Here is a 27,115-nt window from a genome sequence, read left to right on the forward strand (position 1 = left end):
GCTTTAGTGAATAGCAGATTATGTGTATATTTACACCACATTATTTTGAAAAAGAAAGGACATTTACAGGCAAACATGAATGAGTTAGCTACGTGAATAGAGAATTTTGGCCCCGTTTTGATTTTGAACACTAACGGGACCTTTTATCTATACGAGACCCTATATCCCGGACAGAGAGCACTGTGGATAGACCACTAAAGGCGACCAATCACCTAGCCAGTTAGGGGCGGAGCTGCCCGACACAACCCGTAGTTACTATTGGTTGCCAGTCGGACGACAAGGGGGAGGAGGAGGCAGCGGTAAAGCCCCCAGATAGACGCCTAAAGTACTCCGAGAGATTTACCATATTTGGTTCTGTTCACTGACTTGAAAGGCCTTCTGACCGGGGTAGTTGGCCCCGGATCGACGTAAGGGCGCTCGCGAACTCAAGAAGATCAGCTGCCGGCGGAAGGGTCCTTACAGTTGGTCTAGACACTCCAGTTCAGACTGTAAGGGCCCTGAATGCCATGGGCCAATGAGCTCTCTGTTGGGTGTTGAGCTCCCAGCCTGATGCAGTCCCTTAAATTGTCTCATTTGGAATATTTCGATTGCCATTTTGATGCGCATTTCCATCGACGGAGGGACAAGCCAACGTGAGAGGCCATACTGCGACATTCGGTCCAAATCCTTTCACTGTTCGACATATGCGCCCGTGGTCGACTCAGGGCGCTTTGCTGAGCCTGGTAGGCACTGTGGGCCGCTGACAGACGCGGATGCCCTTCATTGTTTCAGGGGTCCCATGACCAATGTAGGACGCCTTTTGTGATATTCGTGGGCCCAGTCATGATAAATGCTTGGGACATTGACTCCCAAGGCCTCGAGGAGACTTAGCCGACTGTTCAGTATTGGTAGAATCAGTCAGACATAGACCTGCTCACTTCCCCCATGGTGTCCCTGATCGGCGTTATGGGCCAGCTGCCCACGCGACACCACACGCCACCTCGCGCTCCTCGCTGAGATGTTCAGGCCCTCAAAAGTTCAACCTATTGATACCGCAACTAGATGGCGCGCTGTGCCACGGCAACTCCCACCGTTTGCTCTCGGGGCCCCAACTGTGCGTGGCGAAAGTGGTGGCGGCTCAGGCGTGGTGAGGGGCGCGCGGCACCAGGAGGGTGGAGGCGCAGTGTCGCGAGGTGCGTCTGGAAGGCCTGAGAGGCAGCTCCCACCGTCGCTGTCCAGGGATGCGGTTGCGCTGTGTGTCGTCTGCCAGACTGGGACCGCGCCGTGCTCGGCTGGGCTGCTGACCTTCACGTCGGCGTCCGCCCGCGCCGCCGACTCTGTCGTGCGTATCACGCCAGGCGACGCGATGCCGCGCAAGCTGCTCAAGTTCCTGATTTTGTTCGACAACGCGAACCTGCTGTACTTCCCGGGCCAGTTCGTCAGCGGCCGGGTTCTCGTCGAGCTGGAGGATGAGACGCCAGTGCAAGGTGAGAACGCGCCGCCGCGGCCGTGCAGCGCGTGGTGGGAGCGCAGCGCACTGGAGGCTGGAGCACTGGAGTGCCCTAGCCGGGAGCTCAGGCCACTGGAGGCTGGAGCAGTGGAGTGCCCTGGCCGGGAGCGTGGAGGCTGGGGCACTGGAGTGCACTGACCGGGAGCGTGGAGGCTGGGGCACTAGAGTGCACTGGCCGGGAGCGCAGGGCGGTGCAGTCGAACGGCGGCGGCAGGGACGGAGACGGCTCGCCAGCTGTTAAGCACGTTGGTTGAGATAAATGTGATATTAGCCATACGCGTTTCATCGGGGAACTAATCCAAACATGCGCAACAGAGGTTTTCAATTTTTTCCGGGTCAATGCGTAGGTCTGAAGGTGCCGCAGCGTTTCACTCTCGCTGGGAAGAAAAGTGTAGTTGTGATGCTGATGATGTTGGCGAGCCAGGCGATGGCCTGTACGCGAAAGTTTGGCGCCCACTACAGATCTGCATCCTCGTGAAAGTAAATATTTGAGAGGCCTGGCGCCATTCAGTCAAAGCATTCATCATGACCAGCATACCAGGGACTACAGACCTTTACGGACACGTGCTACCTGGCTTGGGCAGCAGCCCGTCTTGGCCAGTTGGCCTGGCCATGCTCGCTTCAATGTCATTAATGATCAGTCCGGCCCTTCCGTGCTATCCCTATTCACATTTTTACAGTAACTTAGGTTGACGTGATGAAAACAACGAAAAAAACGGTTCAGACCTTGGCCTACCCTTTTAGCTTTGGTAAACGTCTATATCGTGCAGCTGTAGGTAATAATGAATTAAGTCAAGGCAGCCACTGATATATTTTATCATTTCTTAAAGCCTTTGCCTACAGTTTCGAAAGTCGCCACAGATGCCGCTTTCCTTACTCGAAGTGTTTGCAGAAGATATGAATGCCTTAACGCATGATGTATTCTGCGTAGAATGCATGGAATTTCCCATTTCGTGAATCACTTTACCATAGCCCTCCCAATCCCCCAAGCCATCAAATTAAGAAGGCCTTCCTTCACTGCCAACAGCCAAATGAAGAAACACGTCCCTATCTCAAGGAGAAGGGTTCAGCGCCGCAAAGCACGTCACTGCATGGATAAATAACTTTTGTGGGATTATTTCAATGCACTTTCGGCTCTTTGTCTACCATGTCTGACCTAATGCTGGATTAGCTGTAGAGATTTTCTACATTTCATATACTGCAAATTTTCCTTGCGTCTTTCATATGCTATCACAGGTCAAACATGAGATAAAGGGCGTCACGGACTGTAGCCTTGCGTCTGCGTGAGGAGTTTGTCACAGTAAATGCAATTTCTACCAGTTTCGATTATAAAGTTCGATCACGCCTATTGTCACCTCGAAAACTTTGCACTTAGCACTTGTCTTTCGCCAATTTGGCTCAGAACTCTGAAATCAGTAAATGATGTACCACCAAATCGTATGATACCATCTTAATCTGTTGAAATAAAAAGAACTTTGCTAGTCGCACTTACCACTCCCATTCCTCTACACCACTCGCAACCAGTTGGGATCACCTATCTGGAGACGACAAAGGATGCATCAAGAAACAGGAAACAGGACGTCGCCTTTTTGCGGAAGTGTTCGTATCCCTGCAAGGGGACGGGTCAGCGCAAACCGGTCCAGTCTGGCGCCAGCTGCGGCCGCCGCGCCGGCGCGCGCACGGGAAATACCTCTCTCCCGCCTGGCCTTGAGCTGACGAGGCCGGTCTGGCAGACGCGTGTCCGGCAGTCAGGCCGACACTGATGCGTGTGCTGAGACTGATGTCGGAGCTGTCGGCGGACCTGTCGGACCGAGGCTGGTGTCGGGGCTGACCGTCTGGCTGAGATGCTTGTCGGACCTGTCGGACCGAGGCTGGTGTCGGCCCTGTCGGACCGAGGCTGGTGTCGGGACTGTCCAACCGAGGCTGGTGTCGGGGCTGTCGGACCGAGGCCGGTGTCAGACCTGTCAGGCTGACGCTGGTGTCAGGACTGTCAAACTGAGGCTGGTGTCGGGGCTGCCAAACTGAGGCTGGTGTCAGACCTGTCAAACCGATCGGACCTATCGGACTGAGCCTGGTGTCGGGACTGTCCAACCGAGACTGGTGTCGGGGCTGTCGGACCGAGGCCGGTGTCAGACCTGTTCGACTGACGCTGGTGTCGGGACTGTCAAACTGAGGCTGGTGTTGGGGCTGCCAAACCGAGGCTGCTGTCGGACCTGTCGGACCGAGGCTGGTGTCGGGACCGCCATGTTGAATTACCGCATTCCAGGGATTTCCGCAGTTCCCACCAAGCGCGGCGAGCCCCGATTACCTAGGCCATGGCTGTCTGAAGCGTCATTTGTGGCGACGGCTCCCGTCACCTCTCCATGTTGCTTTCACCGAAAACCGAATCCTTCAGCTCCTGGGAGGTCGAGCTGGGTCACCACCCATCGGAGCAGGAGGAACAAAAACAGCAGCAGCTTCTACAGCACATGCGGCACATGCGGCACATGTATCACACGCAGCTTTGCAGCTGTCGAATCCTGCCTCAAAAGCGAAGTGTTCTCAAATCGTCACCTGGCCGAACGTCAATGTTTTGCCGTGTTTCTTATTCATAGCTACATAATGTGTATATGTGTAGGCAAATTTTTAGTCTGTGTGTGTATCTAGTCGCGCGGCCACAGCCTTGGCAATTGGGGCACATGGTTGACAAAGGGCCCCTGATACTGAACGGCGCCCAAATTGCCAAATTTTGCCCATTCGAAGGCGTGCTTTTTTATATTTTTTCATTTGTTGCCTTCCTTCACTTGAAAAGAAACCTGGAGCTACCGCGATATAAAGTCTGACTGAGTGTCATTGTCAATAAACTGAAAAATCATGTGTTCAACCATTGCACGAAATAAACCACCAGCGCCCTCCATCTTACAATGGCCTAGTGGACTCTTTCCATGGCGACAGAACTCAGAAGCTTCTTCATAATATTTATCTGGGTTCTACAGAGATATCAGGGTCCCGTGAATGTAGACTGTTGGTCAAAATGTTAGGCCATGTCATCATGTCACATATTTACCACGAATCGTTCCATATGTATGGCTTAATGATGATGTAAAACGGGTCAGCAATTTCTGTTAACTTTCCAAGCCATGTTTGCCTGGAAATGTTCAACATACAGTCAGAATCAACTGGTGATGCAAATTATGTACATAGTTTTAAACATGCGTGCTCGCAAATTTTAGTAACAAAAACCTCGACGCCAGGCACTGCGGTCTTCGTGAGCCGCGCAGCGTCAGCCCCGCGGATAACACGTGGCCAATGGGCGGACGAAACTGATATGCATCTAAAACAGGAAATTTGAACGCTTTAGGAAATCAAATCGTACATTCAGAGAGTAGTCCTGGCGTATGTTTCACCGGCGCGATTTTTAGATTGATGTTAAAACGGACTGGCATTTACAGCACCGCGAGATGGTGCTGGCTGGAATCTGGTGGTGAAACTGCGAGGGTAAAGGTAGAATCTCTATCTGTCGTGTTGATGAAGCTGTTAGTTTGTCCAGAGGGCAACCTCAACATTTTAAAAGGTACCCCAGTGTTTTTTTGAACGAATTAATTTTGAAAGACATTTGGACATTACAGGCAAAGACAGACATTGTGTCACGAGTCTTTCCCGCGCGGAGCGGGTGGTGCTATCTACAGTGGCTGACGCCGTTCAGTTTTACGGAAACTGCAACCCGGACAATCGCTACTCTTGCTCCTGAGATTTCGGGCGCGCAGGTCCAAACCTTTTGATGTAATTTGTTTCACTAATCCATTCTGCAAGAGGCTGAACGTTCTCAGGCCAACATGACATGGCCTCGTTTGTTTAAAAACTGATTTCGATTCACTCTTTTCAACGCTAATGAAACCCCTTTTTTCGTGTAAGGGCTTCTCTTGAGTAGAACACTAAGGGGCATACTAGAACATAAGAACACTTACTTTTTCCGGTTAGGAGCCGAACGTCCATTTCGTTCCACCGCAGAGTGTCTTACGGCTGCCTTTCTGGTGTCACGAAGCGGAATCCCCTGGTCCTTAGGCCCTTAGAGGGATACATCATAGCACATTGGTCTCTTCCTGCCGTAGGAGGCCTTCTGACACGCACAGTTGGCCCTGGATCGACGCAGAAACCCTCATTGACGCAAAACATCCCTCATCCCTGCAAGTGGTGCAATAATTGGCGCATAGACTCCAGTTCGGCCTAACGGGCCCATACTGGAATTGGGCTTGAGGGCCTGCCATAGGGTACTGAGGGTCCTGACTGACACATGACCCTTCCGTTCTCTCACCGTGAACACTCGTCATAAGTTATCTTGCCCCTTTCATTGTTAGAGGCCCCCAACCAACGCGAGACGTCCTATGCCATTCGGGTCCTTTATCCGCCCTGTTAAGCAAATGCCCCTCTGACCGACTCGAGGCCCCCTGTTGACACAGAGCACCCTGTTAAGCACTGGGCCCCTGGCCGACACAGGAGCCCCGCATTATTGCAGGGGTCCGACCAATGCAAATCGCGGGCCCGGCCTCGTCCCTGCTTGAGAAATGGGGCCCGGGAGCTCAGACCGACACGGAATCGACTGTTCGGTTTTGGTGATCTTTTGCCGAAATAAATAAACGTTTTGACTCAGGGGTCCCCAATCGGTACAAGAGACCCTTTTACTGAAATTTGAGATCACGGTCCTACGGGCGGGGGCATTGAATGTGACCCTTTGGGCCCTTCAGCCTTCCAATCGGGCCCTTGATCTTTGGTCCCGAGGGCCTTTCGTTCCCTCTACGGAACACCTTAAACAAAGATTGTGACCGACTTGGGACCACAAGTTGACATACGACCCCTGTTAGGCGCTGGGGCCTCTGACCGGCACAGGGTCCCAACCATTGTTTCAGGGACCTAGACGAATGCAAGCCGTGGCCCCCGGTCTTGATCCTTCCTGGGAGAGGGTCCCCAGGGTTTAGGTTGACAGGGAATCAACTGCTTCGTTCTCGTGATCTCTGGCTGACCGAGATACCTGTGTTGTCTCAGGGGTTCTCAAACAGTGCAAGAGGATCTCTGACTTATATTTTGGGTCACTGCCCTACGGACCGCTATTCTTTAAGTGACCGACAGCCAGCCCTTCGGGCCCATATGCCCACCAATCGAGCCCTTGATAGTCGGTTCTGCTGGACCTCCCGGGCCCCCCTCCGGGTCTCATAGAACTCTACCCTTGGCCGGCTCGGGGCCCCTTGCGAACACAGGACCTTCTGCTGGGCACTGCGGGCCCCTGTTATATCTATCGCCGTCCTGCCCCGACCAGTGTAAATCCCTGGCCCCAGCTTTGTAGCTGATTGGAAAGTGGGCCAGCAGGCCCACATCGACACAGAGCTAACTGTTCGGTACTGGTGGTGCATGACCAACATATAGGCCCATGTCAACTCAGGGGTCCCCGATCGTCGCAAAGAATCCTCAAAACCTAAGCGGGGGGGGGGGGGGGGGCGGTACGTGCTCCTTTGCCCCCCCCCCTGCCTGCGCTACCGTGTGTATCGTGCATTTATGGTTTTTACAACTGGCCTGCTTCCGCAATTGAACCTTTGCCGGCGGATTGCTTACGCCTTAAATAGACAGATAAACTATGTAAGAGCGGAGTTATAGGATGGGTTTACCATTAATGAGCTCTGTCAGCCAACGTAGGGTAATTCATAGTCGCGTTCCTCTCGTCTTTTCCAGTCGACTTTCGTTAGCGTTCACAGAGTGCGCGATTGTTTACGGTCCGGCTGGTACCTTTCTCCACGCTCTGTAACAGAACTGCGTGACCAGTTTGTTCGCCGGAATGTCCTGTTAGCCGCGTCAGTTCGTGCGCCGCCCAAACGTATTCCCAGCAGTGTTCTGTTAACTGGGGCGACCGATGGGTGGCACGGGTGTATTCGTGACCCCACTGGCTGTGGCTGGCGCGTTTACAAGCACGCTGGCGGTTCCGCTCCGACTTTTTGTGCGTCGCCTCTCCTCACGTGAGCCGCACAACTGCGACCCCATCCTTCGAGAGCTAGGCCCATCCAGTGGCCGCGGGCCGGTCGGCGCACTCTCCGACCAGACAATGCGGACTGGTCGTCATGAGGCCGCGACAGCCGCACATGACCGCCGGCGGCCAGGAGGTGACCCCGGCGTGACCTGGCCGGTCCTCTCGCGTGTCGAGCGGCGGCCGCGCTGGCTCCCACATCCGCTCAGCCGCGCCCCACGGCCCTCAACAATAGCGCTCGGCGTGCCTGAGTTTTTGAAGTTGGTTTGGTGACCTGGATAGATGTCTCACAAAATAGCCGAATTCGGACAAACGGTCCTTGTTTAGTGCATTCTGGTACGATTGCGAAAGTGTCACTGAATCTTTGTTTGCTTCTCAGCGACTGAGCTAAAAAATGCAATTATTAGAGATGTTTTAGCACAAGGAACTTAAGTGGCTACCACATGATTTAAACGAGAATGTCGAAGGCTTGCATGGATCAAGTGGCCGCCTGTTTGCATACCTATTAGCACGCCTATCGCCGTTTTTCCATACAGTTCATACCAAACCTTCCGTGCAGTTCTCATACAGATCGCTCCCATCCCAATACGGTCCATTTGTTAGCCGTGACAATGACTTCACCTTTTTCCCACCGAGCCATTATAACTGAGAATAACGAGGCCTTTTAGCCGTACCAAACACCTCTCCAAATCATCCCGGTAACATGAACGACGCACATAACAGTACCCAGCGCCTCCAACGCCCCTATATAAAGCCAGCCGGGCTGTGCCGCAGACCGCCCGCACGAGCTGGCGTCGGGCCGGGCCACGACCGACGATACCGTGAGGCCGGCCGGTCCCAAGACCTGCCGGCCGGGCCCAGGACCTGTCAGTCGGTCCCAGGACATGCCGGCCAGTCCCAGGGCATGCCGGCCGGTCCCAGGACATGCCGGCCGGTCCCAGGGCATGCCGGCCGGTCCCAGGACATGCCGGTCGGCCTGAGGAATGGCCGCGCCCCGTCGCCGCCCGGCCGCCGCCGGCTGCCCCGGCTCCCATCCATCACGGCCGCCAATCTCACCAATGGATGAGCGATGTCGCGCGACGGCGCCGCGCGTGTTCCCCGGCGTTTTGACAAAAGCCTGATGGATGAAAATGGCCGTCAATTGGTCATTCGTGAGGAGCGTTGAGAGAAATAATTTTTAAGAGGTTCGTTCATCACGAGAACTCTCTTCTGTTCGTCACTTTAATTGAGCGGAACGGTCCATATTCAAGAAGCTCTCGTGGAAGTGCTGGAAGAACTGAAAATTCACTAATGGGCTCCAACGACTGTGTGCTGAGCGAATAATTAGTGTACCTGGTCATGCTAGTCGTAACAAGCAAATGACTAGCAACATTAACGTTTAAAATTGCATACCTACGTGCCTAGAAACCCGTTTATTACATCAACTTGTGTTCTTTTTCAGGAGTTTTCTTCCACGTGGTGGGCGAAGGTACTGTCAAAGTTAGTGACAACCAGAACCAGAGGCACACCGACAAGGAAAACTACATCGACTTCAAAATGAGGCTTCTCGGCGAGCACGGTAAGTAAGACAAACTAAGCGAAACTGAGCTGAGCACGGGTATGATCTGAGACTATGGCCGGGGAAGCCGGGGGCCAGGAGAGCGGCCGCCCCGGTCCTCGGGCTGGTTTCGTCACACGGGGCCGCTCACAGCAGTGTGACATCACTGCAGAACCACGTGCTGGCGTAACGCCACGCCTGAGGCGGGCCGTGACACGACGTCACGTCACGACCGGCCACGTCACGACCGGCGGCCACGTGACTCGACGTCACGTCACGCAGAGGCACGCTGGGCTCGGCTCGGGTTGTGCTTCCCTTTGTCAGCGAGCCCATCGCCTGCTGCACGTGGTTTGCGCTTCCATTAACGCAAGCTGCGGATGCAGTGTCACTGAATTGCAAAGCCTGAACAAAATATGCAATTTTCTTACATCATGTAGTTTAGTGAAAAACGATATGAAAGCGTCAAAGGCGTAGATGGCCATGTAGATATGCATACATGTAGATAGCCAGTTCTTCCCAGTTTGGAAGAGGATTTAAAGATAGTTAAAGTGAGCATAGGACCACAAATTTTACGCAGTGGAAGTACATAATATGCCAATCAAACTGCAATACGAGCATTCGTAAAAAGTAACAAATTTGATAACTGGGATGCAGCCTACACTTAAGCGATAGAAATATTATGTTGGGTCCCGACTTTAATGACAATTATGAAATACTGCACAAAATTAAGACAAACTAGATGACCACGTGTTTGCGTCGCGTTAAACGAGCCATTCAAATAAAAACGAATACAAATGGTAGGTGTGGCGCGACTGGATCGTTACTTTTCGTACGGATTCTTTTATCGTATTCACCCCATTCGGTAAGATGGTGAAAGCACTTGGCGTGAAGCGGAAGAGCAGTATCTCGCGGCCAGACGCCGGGCCGAGGTATTTGGTACTCGGTGTCGCAGCGACAGTGTGTCGGTGTCGCAGCGACGGTGTGCCGATGTCGTTGAAACGCTGGACGTGCCTTTTCACTAGATCCCGGTCGATATACCACCGAATCTCCACCCAGTCAACTCCAATAAAGCACAAACTTGTTGACGCATTGATCTGTCTTATCCCTATTGGTTGCAAGACGTGTCTGCTCAGAAGTCCAAATTTTTGTGGTCATAACTGACAGCTCTCCGTAAGCTATCCCCCGTCTGGTTGCGTGCCCCGCGGGATGTGCAGTTGGTTCCAGGACTTGCCCATGGACCACCTATTCGGTGGCATTCTTCACATTTACCGCCGTTCTCGGATGAACTATGTGAATGTCTTTATAAATTCAAACGTTTAAGTTTGGAGTCGTATCTAGGATTATCTCCCTAAGCTTTGCAACTGTTTAAATTTGTCAGAACTTAAAACGATTTTTCTTGGTAGACAGTAAGTGTGGAGGCTTCACCACCGACTGCACAGTAAAGGCTGTATGATTCACCACTCTCGCTCTGATCTGGTGAATGTCAAATTTGACCTCACCCAGTATACTGTCTTGTACCAGACTTGAACAGGACCGAAATCTAGGTCGGCGTCGAAGTTGATCGCGAAATTCTGCTGACACGCAGGGTATAAAAAGATAATGAATACAACATGGGATGCCATGTGTTTGGTGTTGTTCTCAAAATGCTGCGATTAGTGGAAAGATACTTTGTCACACAAAGTCATGACTTCCATGACGAGGCATTCAAATAAAAGATAGATTAAAAAACTCCAATTAGCCACTCTCCGGGAAACTTGAAATGCCTTGTTCGCCCCGCGCGGAGCCTGGTTCAATAGTCAGCAGGTTTTAATGCTCCCCACGTGTCTGGGCAGACTCTTGAGTCTGGTTCGACCGTGCAGTAGCCTGACATCTTCCCGGCCGCATCTTTCCTGTCATACGCCGTTCATGTCGGCTATGTGCCAATGGGCATGATAGTGGGATCCTGCCGAAGGTTGTCTGTATGGGGCAGTGGGCAGGGAGTTATTGGAGCTTCCTCCGTGCTAGTAAGCAGTCTTTGCTCCTGTCCTCGCGCCGACACGCCGGCTACTCGTACTCCGCGTGGCTGAGGACCGTATCATGAGAATCGCGCGGCACCGTGTCCTTTCTTTTGGCCCTGGATATGGCGCAAACGTCGCATGTCGACGTCTCTCCCATTCTTGCCGTCAATCACCGTCCTCGCTGGTCCACAACGGCGACACATTTATTCCGTGATTCATGCAATCACTATACAATGACCCATCTTTCATGACGTATGATTACGTAGATAGTCAAGGAGATGCTTGCTGAATATTGATTGAAATGAAGTTTCATTGACTCAATAGAACAGATATTTGTTTCTCTACGCATCTCTGAAAAATACAGGCAGCCATTTAATCAATACCCTGAAATATGGCTTGAAGTAGTTGTTTGTTTTAACAGGCATAAATATACCTGCCATGCCATGGCCATGATGTCTATCATGTGACAACCTCTTCGGTGACTCATGCTCCACAATTCCATGGCGCCATGGCTCATACCCGGCCGGCCGTTTTCGCCTCGTTCGCGCTCTCTCCCGAGCCCGCGCTGGCCAACTAGAGCGCCGACACGCCGACAAACAACCGGCCGATGCGCCGACGACAAACAACAACCAAGCGCCGGCGGAGCACCGGTGGCGCATCCTAACATGTGTGCCGGTGATTCGGCCGTTTATTTGCGGCCCCGGCAGTGTCGGGCTCGTTTTTGTCCCGTTTATCACCGGGCCAGGTGGGTAAACTGATGATGGTGTCAGGTGATTACGTGAGCCGTGGGGTAGGTGCTGGCCGATAAGCTCACCGCGGTAAGAAACCACCATCCAGGTTGAAAAAGACATTATGCTGATAAGTCAGCGCCTGCTAAAATGCACAGCCTTACTGGGTTACCACGCGAAAAGTAGGCAATTACTTGAGTAAACATATGTAAATTTGGCTTTCAGAGACACAATCAAAGCTAAAGCGGAGAAGAATTAGCAAGGCACGCATGGAAATCTAAGCGCAGTAGGCCGGTTCGATCCAGTTTTTTTCTGGCATTTCAGTGCTCCCTGTGGATAGGCCGATGGCCTAGAGTAAAAAATAGAATGTGTTGTTTTTATTATACGTCATGCCTACGAACGCCGTGGCCAGGCCAGTGATCCTGTGTGGTCTGCACCCCGAAAAATACGCGCACAATCCCACAAACTCGGTCGTCTCCCACTGCGCACGTCCAACTGCTGTGGGGCTTGCAGGAATGAAGGCCGCGGAGTGTCGGTGTGTCGCCGCTCTTGGAGACGTCCGTTGGTCGTCCGTAACACCGCTGGGACCGGACCGGACGGCAGCCAGTCTGTGGTACGCGCAGTGGCGGAACATGCCCATGGGAGGTGCCATGCTCTGAATTTTGCGGGATCGTGAAGAGCAAATCGGCATCTCGAGAACAGGGATAGCCTCAACTGTCTGCTGATAGATCAATTAAAAAATGATGAAAGTCTGGAAGGAAATCCAGAAATACCGGCGGCGGCAGTAAGTATGGACTGGCATGGCAGACTGTAACGATAACGATCTTTTCACGAGGCGCCGCTCACAACGTCCGACTGCAGAACATCAGTAACATCGTTTGCATGCTGAAGCGAGGGCTTCCAAATGAAGGTCTCATGCTCAACTTTCAGTTGCGTATCCAGTGACACACCCAGTGACGTCACCCAGTACCCGGTGACGTCACACAACATGTGACGCAGCGTCAAGCGACGGCCAGGCGGACGCGCCACCCACAGTACACCGCGTCTGTCGTCGACGTTGGACGCCTCCGGGCATGCGGGTCCAGCGGCTCACATGCGACTGCGGGAAATGAGCCCGTATGTGAAGTCGTCAGAAGTCACGTTGATAATAGCGAATTGTTGGGTACTCCGGGTGATAAATCACGTGGTTTTGTGCGGGCGTACTGCGTCCCAGGACCTCGGCCGGCCGCATCTCACCATTAGGACAAACCGCACAGCTACATAACCGCAACTTGTTTGCCTCATAATTTGAAAATTGGTGTTTACTGATCAATTCATGAGCAAACGATGCTATTTCTTGTCGAATTCGAGGACATCTGAAAGTTTCTACCGCCAGCTCAGGCTGGAACAGACCTTGTGCATCAGTCTGATGCCCCGGTAGATACATGTGGAGATACACTCCACATGTTCCAGCTCCAGAGTGAACGATGTCAGGCGCAAGCAACCAACCTGTCAGGTGCGGGCGGCCAACTTGTACAGTCACACTCCGTCTTCTTAGTTTATAAAGGAGCGCGGGACCAAAATTTGAATTTATCCACATTCTAATATAGCCAAAGGCTCACTACCACCAAACAATACACAATTCTCTGCGTTAAAGCCTACATCTCAATCGGTGCTACGTCAGCCTATACCGAGGCAGCCACGAATGGGCCCAAAGGCGACAATGGTCAAGCCCAGTGGCGGCCACCGCCGTGACCACGGCGGCCGGCGCTCCACGGTGCTCCGGGGTTCCCCGGTACAGGGCCGCCCCTCGCCCGCGCCAGGCGGGGCGGCGCCACGCGTCCTCGGTCGGCCGGACTGCAGACTCGGCACAGCCGACCCCATTCCGGCCCGGCTGCGGCGCGGTGCGCCACGTTAGCCGCGGAGCGCACGGCGGTTCATCACCACAGCGCCATTGTCTCCCGGGCCCTCACAGCTGTGTCGAATCTAGGTCTGGAGGAAGCACGGGCCGGCGAGAGCGCTGTCCCCGGTTCGCCGCCGGCTGGGGACGTCTGTCGCCGGCTGGGGACGTCTGTCGCCGGCTGGGGACGTCTGCCGCCGGCTGGGGACGTCTGTCGCCGGCTGGAGACGTCTGCCGCCGGCTGGGGACGTCTGTCGCCGGCTGGGGACGTCTGTCGCCGGCTGGGGACGTCTGTCGCCGGCTGGGGACGTCTGTCGCCGGCTGGAGACGTCTGCCGCCGGCTGGGGACGTCTGTCGCCGGCTGGAGACGTCTGCCACAGGCTGGGGACGTCTGTCGCCGGCTGGAGACGTCTGCCACAGGCTGGGGATGTCTGCCGCCGGCTGGGGACGTCTGTCGCCGGCTGGGGACGTCTGCCGCCGGCTGGGGACGTCTGTCGCCGGCTGGGGACGTCTGCCGCCGGCTGGGGACGTCTGTCGCCGGCTAGGGATGTCTGCTGCCGGCTGGGGATGTCTGCCGCCGGCTGGGGACGTCTGTCGCCGGCTGGGGACGTCTGCCACAGGCTGGGGATGTCTGCCGCCGGCTGGGGATGTCTGCCGCCGGCTGGGGACGTCTGTCGCCGGCTGGGGACGTCTGCCGCCGGCTGGGGACGTCTGTCGCCGGCTAGGGACGTCTGTCACCGGCTGGAGACGTCTGCCACAGGCTGGGGATGTCTGCCGCCGGCTGGGGACGTCTGTCGCCGGCTGGGGACGTCTGTCGCTGGCTAGGGACGTCTGTCGCTGGCTAGGGACGTCTGCCACCGGCTGGGGACGTCCACGACAGGCAGCTAGACGCTCGGCCCGCCATTGGTCTGGGTAGCTGCACCCTCGGCCCGCCGCTGGTCTAGGCAGCTAGACCCTAAGCCCGCCGCTGGTCTAGGCAGCTCTACCCTAGGGCCACCGCTGGTCTCGGCAGCTGCACCCTCGGCCCGCCGCTGGTCTAGGCAGCTAGACCCTCGGCTCGCCGCTGGTCTGGGTAGCTGGGCGGTGGGCAAACCGCTGGTCTTGGTAGCTGCACCCTCGGCCCGCCGCTGGTCAAGGCAGCTAGACCCTATGCCAACCGCTGGTCTGGGTAGCTGCACCCTCGGCCCGCCGCTGGTCAAGGCAGCTAGACCCTATGCCAACCGCTGGTCTGGGTAGCTGCACCCTCGGCCCGCCGCTGGTCTGGGTAGCTGGACGCTCGGCCCACCGCTGGCTCCAGTCTCTGGTGCTGACGCCGTGGTGACGAGACTGAGACTCCCGGGACCGTGACGGGCCGACTCTGTCGGCACGTCTACCCCACACTCAGGCAAAGGGAAACCGGCGCTGGACGTTGACGGCGGACCGCCCACTGTCCTAGATTTCGACAACATTCGGCCTCCGTTGTTGTCCCATGTGACGGGATGTGGCCTCTGTTGTCGTCCAGCGTGACGGGATGTGGCCTCTGTTGCCGTCCAGTGTGGCGGATGTGGCCTCTGTTGTCGTCCAGCGTGACGGGATGTGGCCTCTGGTGTCGTGCCGTATGCCATTCTGGAGCCCTAGCAAAGGTCGATGCTATCATGAAAGCTGATAGCCTTGAATGGAAGGGGCTGGCGGCTGCGGCAGCCGCAGCAGGCCTAATGTCCGGAAGCTCCGGCACGAACCCTGCAGCACTTTTCTCCGACGCAGGAAGCGGACTTGACACAATTATCATTCGCAGCAATGTTATGACACTTCATCCTAAGCACTTAAGCTGCCTCTCGCAATAAACGCACAATTGAACGAGGATTAGTTATATGTCTGTTACCTACCTAATAACGGGAGTGCTGGGTTCGATTCCTGGCGGCGCTCAGCCTTCCTGCCACGCTGGGAGGCAGGCGACGCCATATAGCCTCAGGTGCATCGTGTAGACGCAGTGACGACGACGGCTAAACAACAGACCGAACGTGATGACAGGAGGCTTCAATATCCCATCGATCACTAGGAGACCATTACAGCGATGTCTGTGTACTTCTAGAAACATGCGTATTAAAACGATGCCGACTCATCTAACGTAAAATTATCGTCGTGCCTCGTCCCGCAACGAGCAGTCCGTCTCCAAATGTTGTGCTGCTTGCTCTGAAAAGCACGAAACTGTCATAATTCGAAGCTATCCATTGTTTGACGCATGAATTATGTAGGCACAAGTAACAGGCCATATTCACGCTGCTCAACAAAAGCGCGATATGTGTGAACGATGAGCTGATGTGTCTCACGATAAGCAAATTTCCCCGCGCCAGTATGACAGCTCTGCCTCAAGGGCCGAAGAACGGCTCGCTTCGATAGAAGACGGCGGATATTAAGATCGCGCTGTGCCGGTTACAAAACTCAGCAGTCTTGCACGAGCTGCTGAAGTGCACTGTGTTACATGCACTAGTGTGCGCATGTAAATATCACATGATTTTGTTGACTTCAGTTTGTTGTATGATGCCCTTCATCACGCCAATTGGGTCTACTCGCCGGGATAAATGCAGTAAGCTGGCTAGCTAGAGATAACGAGGGACAGCTTATACTATGGGAGAGGGGTCTTTTTTACTTCAAGTACTCAGGTCGTTCAGTCATCCACTTACCAGCAACTCGACTGTAAGGCAGCGGCCTGCATTGATGTGTTGTCTAGCCCGCACTGGCCTGTCACACAAACGTGCGCAGGCGTATTTAGCCTTCAGAAGAGACATTCTTCAGAGTCAACACTTGCAGAGCTGCCCAGCGGTTTTTAAATGCTTTCGCGAGCCAGAGCAGGCTAATTTCTAGCAACGTAGACGTACACGTGACGTCAGTGATTTTTTAGTGGTTTATTTAGCAGCGAGCTCTGATTTCGCTGGAAACACGTCACGTGGTCAATTCTGGTACGAGAGCACCGAATCTGAACTGGGATATCAACCAGTGCATGAACTAGCGTCCGTCACAGTCCTGTCTCATAACAGTCCTGAGCCCTCTAGTTCATACTTAAAGGTTGAATTCAGGCTCAAGTGACGGAGAACTTTACACCACCCAAAAGTTAACGGCCGATTTCGAGTATTTAAGGATCAAAATATTTGCCAACTCATTACATAGCGGCCTTTAAGAAGTCCTGACCTCTTAATGTCATTTTTCAAAGTCAACTGACTGGGAACACCACATTACCCGAAAGTTACCGGCCGATGTCTGTGGCAATGAGAGACAATCACGTGAGACAGTCAATCACGAGATCAATCAATCAATCACGAGACTGGAGCAGAGTAACAATGAGAGACCAAACGATTTTTAAAACGGCGCTTGTTTATGCGCTACAGAGATTCTGATGCGTAAGAATCCCAAATTGGCTGACAAGATTTGAACGGTTTGAAATTTCTGGTCATTTGAAGTTGAAGGACAACCGTCACAGGTCATGACTCTTTGAAGAACGCTACTTCATGCGCTAATAAATGTTCTGATGCTTGTAAATCTGAAATCGGCCGGTACATTTTGGGTGATGTGGGGTTCCCCGTCATTTGAACCTGAATTCGACCTTGAAGTGAGACTTTGAGAGCTCATGACTTCTTGGCGCCCACTAGTTTATGCGCTGGGGAACATTCTAATCCTTAGGATTTTGAAATCGGCCGGTGACTTAATTGCCGATCATCTAACCTTGAATGGTGGCTTTGAAAGGTCACGATTTCTTGACGGCCGCTATTTCGTGCATTGGTGGATATGCTGATGCTCAACACGCGCCCGGGTGGCCGGTTCGATACCCTTTGCTCGGGTTGGAGGGTCGATTTGACCCCTCTGAGATCTCAGTAACTAAGAGACACCAAATTCACAGGGTGTGCTGACGTATACGTGAATTTACCTAGGTCAAAGTTTGAGATTCCTAGGTCATGACCTTCGAGTCAAGTAAGGTCAAACAAGGCCAATCTCCAGGTTGGTTTCCAAAGATTCCCTAGAACCTAGATACCTGTTCAAAGCAGAAGTTCAAGTGCGCATTTAAGGTCAGTGACCTTGCTTGACCTTTTGGCGGTCATGGTGACCAAAATTTTATAGGACCGCCTTGAGATTTCCATTTGAATAAGCGACAAAGATTTCGCTGGGTGGTATGTTTCTAAAACAAATGTTGACGTGGGTCATTCTGTGTCAGTTACCTATTCCGACCATTAAGAAGTTCATGGAAGGCGTATAATGTGGTTCCTATTATCAATGAACCTGAAATGAGCACCAGATACTATTTCATACAACAGGCCCTAGAGTAATAAAACGGGTTGGTTTTGACCTTGAAATGACTTTCATACATGACCTTAGATCAATTCGATATGTTCATTCAATTTTTTGTTGCGAAAAATAGCTCAGAAATGTTTGGCTTCGTCTAACACTCCGTTGCTGGATCAGATTGAACGATTCCATAGAAATTGTCTTCGCTGAAACCATGGCCTGACTTTCACCTGCCATAGGTCAGCGACCTTACAAAATGCATCCAAGTGTTTGATGCCAGACGATTCACTGTTTAACTGTGCACAGCTGTGCCAAATTTGGCGTGGCTATGCCAATTTTAAAACCAACACCTTTCGGAAACCATTCCGGAGAAACCTTCGGGGGGTCAATTTTACCCCCACCCGAGCGCGTGTTAATAATCTGAAATTGGCCGGTGACTTTTGGGTGATGTCGAATTCCTTATCATTCCAGCCTGAATTTGACCTTGAATGGTAACCATGAGAGATCAGTACTTCTTTTCAGAGGCTATTTTATGCGCGGAAGACAAAAATCGGCCGGTAACTTTGGGGCGATGTGGAATTCTCGGTCAATCGAATTGAAGAATGGTCTTGAGATACCAGTATTTTTACGAACGCTAGCCCATACATATGTGAATATTGTCATTTAAAAACCGAAATAGGATGATATATTTTTGGTGGTATTAATCTCCCTGTAATTTGGCGTTGGGTTCAATGTTGAGGGGGACGTGATATTGAAAAGCATACATCAGATTTTCGGTGATGGTACGCCGTAACGGGCCATGTGACGGATTTCGGCCAAAATGGAGCCCGACACTAAATAAACTGCATAATGCACAGCAAACTTCACGGATATGATGTTGACCGCCTGCCTCCTCTGTTTGCAGGACACGCGCCTGTCCTGCTGTCGGCCGGCATTCACAGCTTCCCATTCAAGCTGGGCCTGCCGCTGGGCCTGCCGTCGACTTTCCTGGGGAAGCATGGCTGGGTCCAGTTCTTTTGCAAGGCCGCTATTAAGGAGGACGGCGGGCTCGTGCACAAAAACCAGCAGGTCTTCATCGTTATGAACCCGATCGATCTGAATGTGGAGCCTCCAGTGCTGGCGGTGAGTGGGAAGAACCGGCAGACTGTTTGAGTCTCCAGTGCTGGCGGTGAGTGAGAGGAACCGACAGACTGCTGGAGCCTTAGTACTGGCGGCGAGTCAGAGGAACTGACAGACTGCTGAAGTCTCCAGTGCTGGCGGTAGGTCAGAGAAACCGACAGATTAGGTCACACTCTGCCGCCGACTGGAAGAGAGGCTGTTGTTCCTAGCAATTTGACGTGACATTGCACAGCATCACTTGTTTCACTTCTTGTGGCATGCATCCGAGACACTCCACAGACCCAACCGTAGTCATACGCTATGTGCAGACCTTCGAGATAACAGTTTAGGTTTAAAGCCATGCAGGGTTTACCCACATGCAGCACGCAGTGAGTAAATAGAACTTATGTAATTTCTCGATGATGAAGACTTCCAACCGCAAATAAGATATTCACAAGTTAAGGAAGACGAACATTTCAACCGGTGTATTGTTCGGCTTCGGCTTCAGATGTTCCGTAGTCCTCAGGCCAACGCCAGATCCGCTATGAAGTCAAAACCAGAGATCATTCCTGCAGAGGGCTGCTGACGTCTGCAAAAGACTAATGCCGTCTAGGGGCTAAGAGACAAGGTCCAGCACATGAAGAATGTAAAGCAATTTGCATCGAGGTAGATCTGCTGCACGCGGAAGCATCTGATCGGCTGTTTCGCCTCTCGTGCCTCTAGAGTCGGCCAGATGGGGGTGAGGGGCTCTCTGGCGCACCTCTGGTCGGCTGGTTCACCGCTCGTGCCTCAAGAGCCGGCCGGGCGGGGGGGGGGGGACACTGGCGCGCATCCGGGGCAGCAGCCTCCGCCGGACCGGTGAGCCGTCAGCGCCCGGCCCGGCCCGGCGCCGAAGCGTCTCATTTGCAAGTCAGATGGGCACGCCGGCCCGGGGCGAGTCCTGATTGGCCAGGCGGCCCCGGCGCTGACCCCGCGACCCCGGTCGCCGGCCGCACGCCGAATTTGTCTGCTGGCCGCGCGGCCCGCTCGGCGCCTGCCCAGTGTCGGCCAGATGCTGCTCGACTGCCGATTATCACGGCGCTAATGACGTGGTGTGCTCCTTGGGAAATGGTCAGCCTTTTGGCGCGCGTTAGACAAAAAATCAGGCCGCAAACACGGGTGAAAGGAAACGAGGACGCGTAGTGGCGATTTATTTCGAGTACCGAGGCGGGGCGGTGCGATTTTGGTAATGGCTGCGCCAAGCAGCGTTTTCGGACGGCAGCTGCTGCTAACGGAACAGCGGTCGGTTTTCGGGCGTGGACGTGAGCGACTCAATTACCCGGCCTCCCACCGACCAAATCTCAGCGGCGGCGGAAACGGCGTCCCAGTGCCCGGAGTAGAGCGCCAGCTGCGGCTTGTCCACCTGACTGCCCGTCCCCGGGCGTGGCGCTTCCATGCTGATAGCCGTGGTGGGAGTGGTGACTAATCTATTTGCTGACTATCTGAAGTGAGTGATGGGAGCTGCAACGCTTCTGCACCTCACTGAACCGCCTGCGCGCTTGCGCCTTGTCTGCACGCGGGCGCCACCAGCGCACCACACCACGTCCACGCACACCATGCCCACCATGTAGGCTGTGTGGTGTGATAGAGATGTCTGGGAGGATGTTTTTCCATCGTTCGCTGCGTCTCGTCAGGAGGGCGGTCATTATCGGGTTTGGTTAACTTTTGACGCTTCGTTAAACACCGGTGCCCGGCTGGCGGCGGCGAGTGGTGGCTTTGGGCGGCGTTCGAGAACCGAGGGTGCTGGTGGGTGGTGGCTCTGAATGGCGCTCGAGGACCAAGGGCGGTGGCGGCCGGCGGCTCTGATGTCCAGGGCGGTGATGGGCGGCGGCTCTGAGCGGTGCTGGAGGGCCGAGGGCGGTGGCGGGCGACGGCTCTGAGGTCCAGGGTGGTGGTGGGAGGCGGCTCTGAGCGGCGCTCGAGGACCGAGGGTGGTGGCGGGCGGCGGCTCTGAGATCCAGGGCGGTGATGGGCGACGGCTCTGAGCGGCTCTTGAGGACCGAGGGCGGTGATGGGCGACGGCTCTGAGCGGCGCTCGAGGACCGAGGGTGGTGGTGGGCGGCGGCTCTGAGCGGCGCTCGAGGACCGAGGGTGGTGGTGGGCGGCGGCTCTGAGATCCAGGGTGATGGCGGGCGGTGGTTCTGAGCTGCGTTCGAGGACCGAGGGCGGTGGCGGGCGGCGGCTCTGAGGTCTAGGGCGGTGATGGGCGACGGCTCTGAGCGGCGCTCGAGGACCGATGCCGGCTCGGTCCAGACACAGACAGCTGTAGCATCTCCCACGCCGTAACTGAGGATCATACACTGTGCCGGACTGGAAACTCTGGTGGAATGTGGGACCAATTGCGTACGTGCACAGCTGCCGTGTTGACTGAGTATTTCACTCGATGATGGCGGTGGTTCGATGTTTTAGGGTACGTGGGCATCAGGGCCACTTTGCACCCACACCCAACAGTTCACTCAAAGGTTCCCGATTTCCGGGCTCCTGTCCCGCGTATGAACCAGCGCAGCTCAGACTGGCAATGAATTGCTTTGAGCAACTCAATGGTGCGTTTGTGGTATTTTTAGCTGTCATCCAAATCTGGGCCGCACCGACTCTGCGCCAACAGCTGAAGGCGAAGGAACTCTGCGCTGAGCTAAATGATGGGACATTGTTCTAGACACGATTCAATTTCGGGCTGTCATTTCGATTCCGTTGGTTATGGCCTTTGCTCCGACATCTAAAAAGCGCAAATCACCTTTGAGAGATGCTATCGACATCATGGCTGGTGCTGTCAAGCGATTGGATAAACATCACTTTCCAACTTGATTTATCTCGTGATGTGATTAAAATTATCTGGTTTGCAGCTATTGAAATCGCACCCGAAAGTAAGCAGAATGCTTGATAGTGCCGGTGACGTGATCAAAGCCAGCATACGTTTTGGGATGAATTTTGTATACTGTGGATGTGAAACATTGCTGACCAATCCCTCAGACGGATCCTCCCTACAAAATATTTAGCACCACAGGTCCTACGAACGTGATCTTCCCGGACAGCCGGACTAACCCGTCAGTTAGCCGCGCTGCTGTCTTGTCCGTGCCCGCCCCCCTGGCCGGAGCCCCACTGCCTGTTGGTCAGCTGCGCTGCCGCCTCGTCCGCAGCCCTCTCCCCTGGCTGGAGCCCCGCTGCTGTCTTGTGCGCGCCTCTACCCTGACCAGAGCCCCCGCCCTCGCCCCCCCCCCCCCCCCCCCCCGGCTGGTACCCGGCTGACCGGTGCGCGCCTCCACAGCAACCTTTCCACTGCGAGATCGAGCACAAGCTGGGCCTGACGTGCGTGACGGCGGGAGCCGTGGTGTGCCGGGTGCGGCTGGACCGCGGCGGCTACGTCCCTGGAGAGACCATCGGCGTATGGGCCAGCGTCACCAACCACAGCAAGGTCACTATCAAGAAGACGGCCGCCTGTCTCAGCGAGGTACGGATCCAGCCACCCACTGCATGCAGATGAACTGTTCACATGTTAGTATTTGGCTGTCATTACTCAATGAAATTCATGTCTTTTTTTGGTGAATTCATCGTGTTGTATAATTACGTCATTGTGTGGAGTTACAGGCGATGAAGTTAGATTTTCGGGCAAAGCAGATCCGCAAAGCTAGTGCCATCTACTTTTGCATGCCGAAGTGAGCGTTGTGTCAGTTAACAAACGCTGCATTCTCTGGCTCAGGTCATGCCTGGATGATATGCTCCCAGCACTATCGCCCGGCCACTGAACAGTTCCCGTCTACTTGCGTGTTATCGAAGTCACTAATATCGTTGCACCAGCGCACTATGTCCGTTTTGAGGATGAGTTCACGGTTCAAATGCACAGATCTGATGGGTTCACCCACCGGACTCCCAGCGTCCTAGGCAGACTGCGAACGTTAGGGGAGCAGCGGCGGCCGGGAGCGACACTGCGATGTGCGGCGACAACGCTAAATCTTCAGGTCACGAGCCATATATGCAGTAAACGTCATTCTAGTCTCAACGTGCTTCGGGCATATTCTGGTCAACTATCTGGCGTCTATCAACTATCAACACACGTGCCATTGACCTGCGTTTGCAGATTCCTTCAATAACCGCCTGATCTAGGTAGAGACAGCGAACCTTAATCGAAAGATCTCGGTGGAAGCCGACGCATAGCGGTGCCGTGAGTTGAGAATGAGGCATTCATCGACCACCACTGATAGCAACACTCGTACCGTCAATCGATCTTCGGTGTACTGCGTTCCCCGGGACCATTGTCTGACGTCTGCCTCTCAGAGGCTGGTCTACTGAGAGCGAGTGGCCCCGACCACAGCGGCACGAGTCTCTCACCAGGCGCAGGTATGCGCTATTGACCTTGTCGGAGCCGGCGCAAACCCACAGAGTTTAACGTGTAGAACAGCAAGTCATGCTGACCTGAGAACACAACCACTGTGCTACGGCCGGGCTTTGTAGTCGGGTACGAAGACTGAAAATGTAGACATAAGTTTCCATGACCCATTTAAGGGCTTACCCGCCAGTCGTGACTATTTGTGCGGTCAGAAATAAAAGGTCTGAAAGTGGTGGGATTCAAGTACTTGTTCACTGACGTAAACTTGCATGATGCCATTTTTACTGGCCAGTTGTGTTATGAGACAGCAATTCTCGCATAAACTCACTGAACATCGCCATCCCGCTCGCTGGGGAGGTGTCTGGAACCTTAAGCGCTATCGTTGAGTATTATCTTTAGCTTTTGGAAATCAGGAACACATCTCGGTCTTGATGAAGCTTCCATTCAACACCACTTAACGTTGTATTGCCTGAGCTTTTTATGCCATGCGGTGTGCGGTACCATGTGAGGCTTACTGTTAGATATCGACTGAGAGAACAGATGCATCTGGAAAAGGGCACCAGCAAATCTTTAAGCACGCTATTGTTGTAGCATCGTTTCAACAGTTCCATTGTTTCAAAAATATCGTCTACGACTAATCTTAAGGCCTATTAATTCCATTGACATTGAGGTGTGAAAAGCTTGTTTAAAGCCCGCTACAGCGCGTGCGGCCATTCTGGCGAGCGGCGGCTGCTTCGGGTGGGCCCAGCCCGGCTCGTGACCAGGAGCGCCCCGGCTGTGGTGGGCGTGACCAGCCGGTGCTGGCGTCGCCCGGCCACCCCGGGCACCGAGCACCCGGTGCCGTGCCTGGGTGGCAGGTCGGCCACGCTGACCCCGGCCAGCCCCGGGCACCGGGCACCTGGTGCCGTGTCCGGGTGGCAGGTCGACCACGCTGACCCCGGCCGGCCGGGCCCGGCTGACGCCGGCCGACGGCTCTCCTGCAGCGGTTAACATTCCACGGCCAGCCGGCGCCGTGATGGATGCACCGCTCGGGACTGGCGCCGCCGTCCCGATAAAAGAGGCGCACATTAGCCCACTTACGCGGAAAACAGGGGTTAATTTAGGCGTGCACCAGCTCGCGACACGGGCAGTATGGCGCGCACGCACCGGGAGGCTGGGAGACCGGGCACACCGGGAGGTTGGGCGCACCGGAGGCTGGGTGCACCGGGAGGCTGGGCGGCTGGGAGGCTGGGTGCACCAGGAGGCCGGATGGTCGGGTGGCCAGACGGCCGAGAGGTGGGCGCGCCGGAAGGCCGGGCGGCTGGGAGGTTGGGTGCACTGCGACCCCGGGCGGCCGGAAGGCCGGGCGGCTGGGAGGTTGGGTGCACTGCGACCCCGGGCGGCCGGAAGGCCGGGCAGCTGGGAGCGATGGAGCTCTGGCCGGGCTCACCACACCGCCGCGCCGGTGTCTGATTATGTTAGTCTGCTGATCCGCTGATGATGTCGCTGTCTGATCTGATGAAAACATCGCTGTCTTTATGTGAGACAGGTGCTTTAATCTCAATAACTATGGAGGAGGTTGTGCGCGGACACGACTAACGTGATCATATGGAACAAAAGCGGACACGTTTTTTTGCGAATAGGGCTTGGAACCAGTCTGATAAATTCATCAAACTTTCCAAGATAATCTCACGGTATTGTTTCACTCTGCTGCACCAAAGTTGAGACATACTAGTTGTAGCAATCTAGGCGGGACATTCGAGTAAGCACACGTCACGACTGCTCCTCTTCTGTGTAAATGTGTCTCTGGGGAGCGTATAAAGTCACGTTGCGTTACGTTGCGTTAACGCTTGCACCTTTTCAGCACCTATTCAGTGCACGTTTCGAGTTGCTCTCCGTTGACAACATGACCGTAATGCTGTTGGGTGTGAGGATGTGCGTGCGCCGTGCACAAGCACATTCGGACATGTCCCTTCCGGCATAGTCCGCGCTCCGTCTCTGATTGCTTTGTTTTGCTAAAGGGCACAAATTTCCCTGGAGCTAGAAGTCCGTGGACTTAGTTTTGGGAAGGACTATGGCACTTACTCCGCACTATCAGTATACCGGACGCGTCCGGCGTCCTACTCTCCGAAAGCTTCACGTATATGTCACGTGACGCCGCGTCATGAGTCGCGTGTCCTCTGATATGGCTGAAACATGTGCTTGAATGTTAAACCACTATTTGTTTGTGATCTGGTGAGGCATTTCACAATTACCACTAATTTTCTCCCAAGCTCTGATCATTCCTGTATTGAAAACACACGCACAAACCTTGGTTTACGTGCAGTTTTGCGTTTTGACCTGTCCAGTAAAAGTTTCTGTCCGCCTTGTATGCCACATAACTAAATAACTATGCGCTGAACCATGGATGAAATATAATCCAGCTCTGTATGGAATCAACTGTTTCGTGGAAAACTGCAATGATAGGAACACTATGCGACTCATGGTGAAGGACACATTCGCGTCAACGGTCCTACACAACTGCAGCCATGTTTAAATGGACACCCACCTACACTGCAGCTGAGCTAGCCCGATGAAGCCGGCCGGGTGCGGCGAGTGAGTGACGGGCACGTGCCGGGCCGGTGCCCTCTGCCGAGCCCTCTGGTGGCAGCCGGGTCAAGCTCGCGCTGAGCGGCCACCGCCAGCCGCATACTGAACAGCTGAGACTCCGCGTCGCCCATGCATTACTTATGAGCGGCCGGCCAGCGGACCTCCCCGGCCGGAAAATATGGCGCTTGGGTTACAGAGCATGTGTTTGAAGCCCGTTTAACAGTATGTAGGCTCTCGTAAGTCAGTGTTGATGCATGTGCTTACTTAGCGGTGATTTGTCTTACCACACGAACACGTAAAACCTGACTACATTTCCTCGAATTCTGTTTTGTCGGCGGTAGGACGTCCCTTTGCCTGCCATCAGCATGGTCTGCTAGTGAAAGATGATAGAAATAGACGACTCAGACCCGGCGGGCACGCATTCTCGTCACGTCGGCGAACTGCCGATATCTATCCCGTCGATTACTCTTTAGTCAGAGATGGGGCTCAAAGAAGTTGACAGGGAGGCTAGGAGATACCTGGGCTCGTTTACATGCATTTTACAGCGTATCACCATTGGTCGTATCTAGAACTCTGATGTTGGCAGCTGGGACTAAATCTGATGAAAGTTGGTTCATTTCTACCCTACATTGAGAGTCATTCAGGCTCATAGGTATGCAGACCTATGTTAGTTTCGCCCCAGGGAGTTTACTGTCTTGCACCCCCAGACAACGAGCACTGAATGCCTCTAAGTTGAAGGGAGCGGAGCGGAGGTGGTTTACAAACCTGACGTCTTTCCCGATGCGCGCGTCTCTTCCCAAGGGTCTTCTTGCGGCATGCGCTCGGATGAAAATGGACGTGTTAACTAACGAGGGCACTTTGTGTTCCACATGTTCCGCATATGTTCCGAGGCGCATGTGTTCCGTTTCCAGACCATACACTACTTGTCACGGAGCAAGATCGTCAACACCGAGAGGAGAGAGCTGTCAAGGGTAACGCGCGGCAAGATTCGCGCCGGCGAAACGGACGACTGGAACAACGAGCAGTTGTTCGTGCCGCCCCTGCCTCCCACTAATCTCCGCGGGTGCCATCTCATTAAGATCCAGTATGACGTCTTCGTAAGTATGTGGCGAGATCCAGACAGCGTATGAGCAATCCACATTTCGGGGTTATATGATACAAACATTTCCCGACATCACGCAAACCAACCAGCATGTCCGCAGTTCTG

At 54.1% G+C, this 27,115-nt stretch overlaps 1 protein-coding gene across 1 annotated transcript in view; it reads left to right on the top strand.

Annotated features, from left to right (window-relative positions):
* The first annotated feature begins 1,144 nt into the window (after window positions 1–1,144).
* LOC119103834 (arrestin domain-containing protein 17) overlaps window positions 1,145–27,115 on the top strand; it is a 31,933-nt gene continuing 5,962 nt past the window's right edge. The window contains exons 1-5 of the mRNA XM_037227501.1: window positions 1,145–1,466; window positions 8,923–9,039; window positions 18,784–19,001; window positions 22,282–22,464; window positions 26,820–27,005. Of these exons, the coding sequence (XP_037083396.1) occupies window positions 1,346–1,466; window positions 8,923–9,039; window positions 18,784–19,001; window positions 22,282–22,464; window positions 26,820–27,005 (825 nt within the window). The 5' untranslated portion in view covers window positions 1,145–1,345. The remainder of the gene's footprint in view (window positions 1,467–8,922; window positions 9,040–18,783; window positions 19,002–22,281; window positions 22,465–26,819; window positions 27,006–27,115) is intronic.

Source organism: Pollicipes pollicipes, unplaced genomic scaffold, assembly GCF_011947565.3.
Source record: "Pollicipes pollicipes isolate AB1234 unplaced genomic scaffold, Ppol_2.1 Scaffold_5724;HRSCAF=6776_pilon_pilon_pilon, whole genome shotgun sequence".
In the NCBI taxonomy this organism is placed as follows: Eukaryota; Metazoa; Arthropoda; class Thecostraca; order Pollicipedomorpha; family Pollicipedidae; genus Pollicipes; species Pollicipes pollicipes.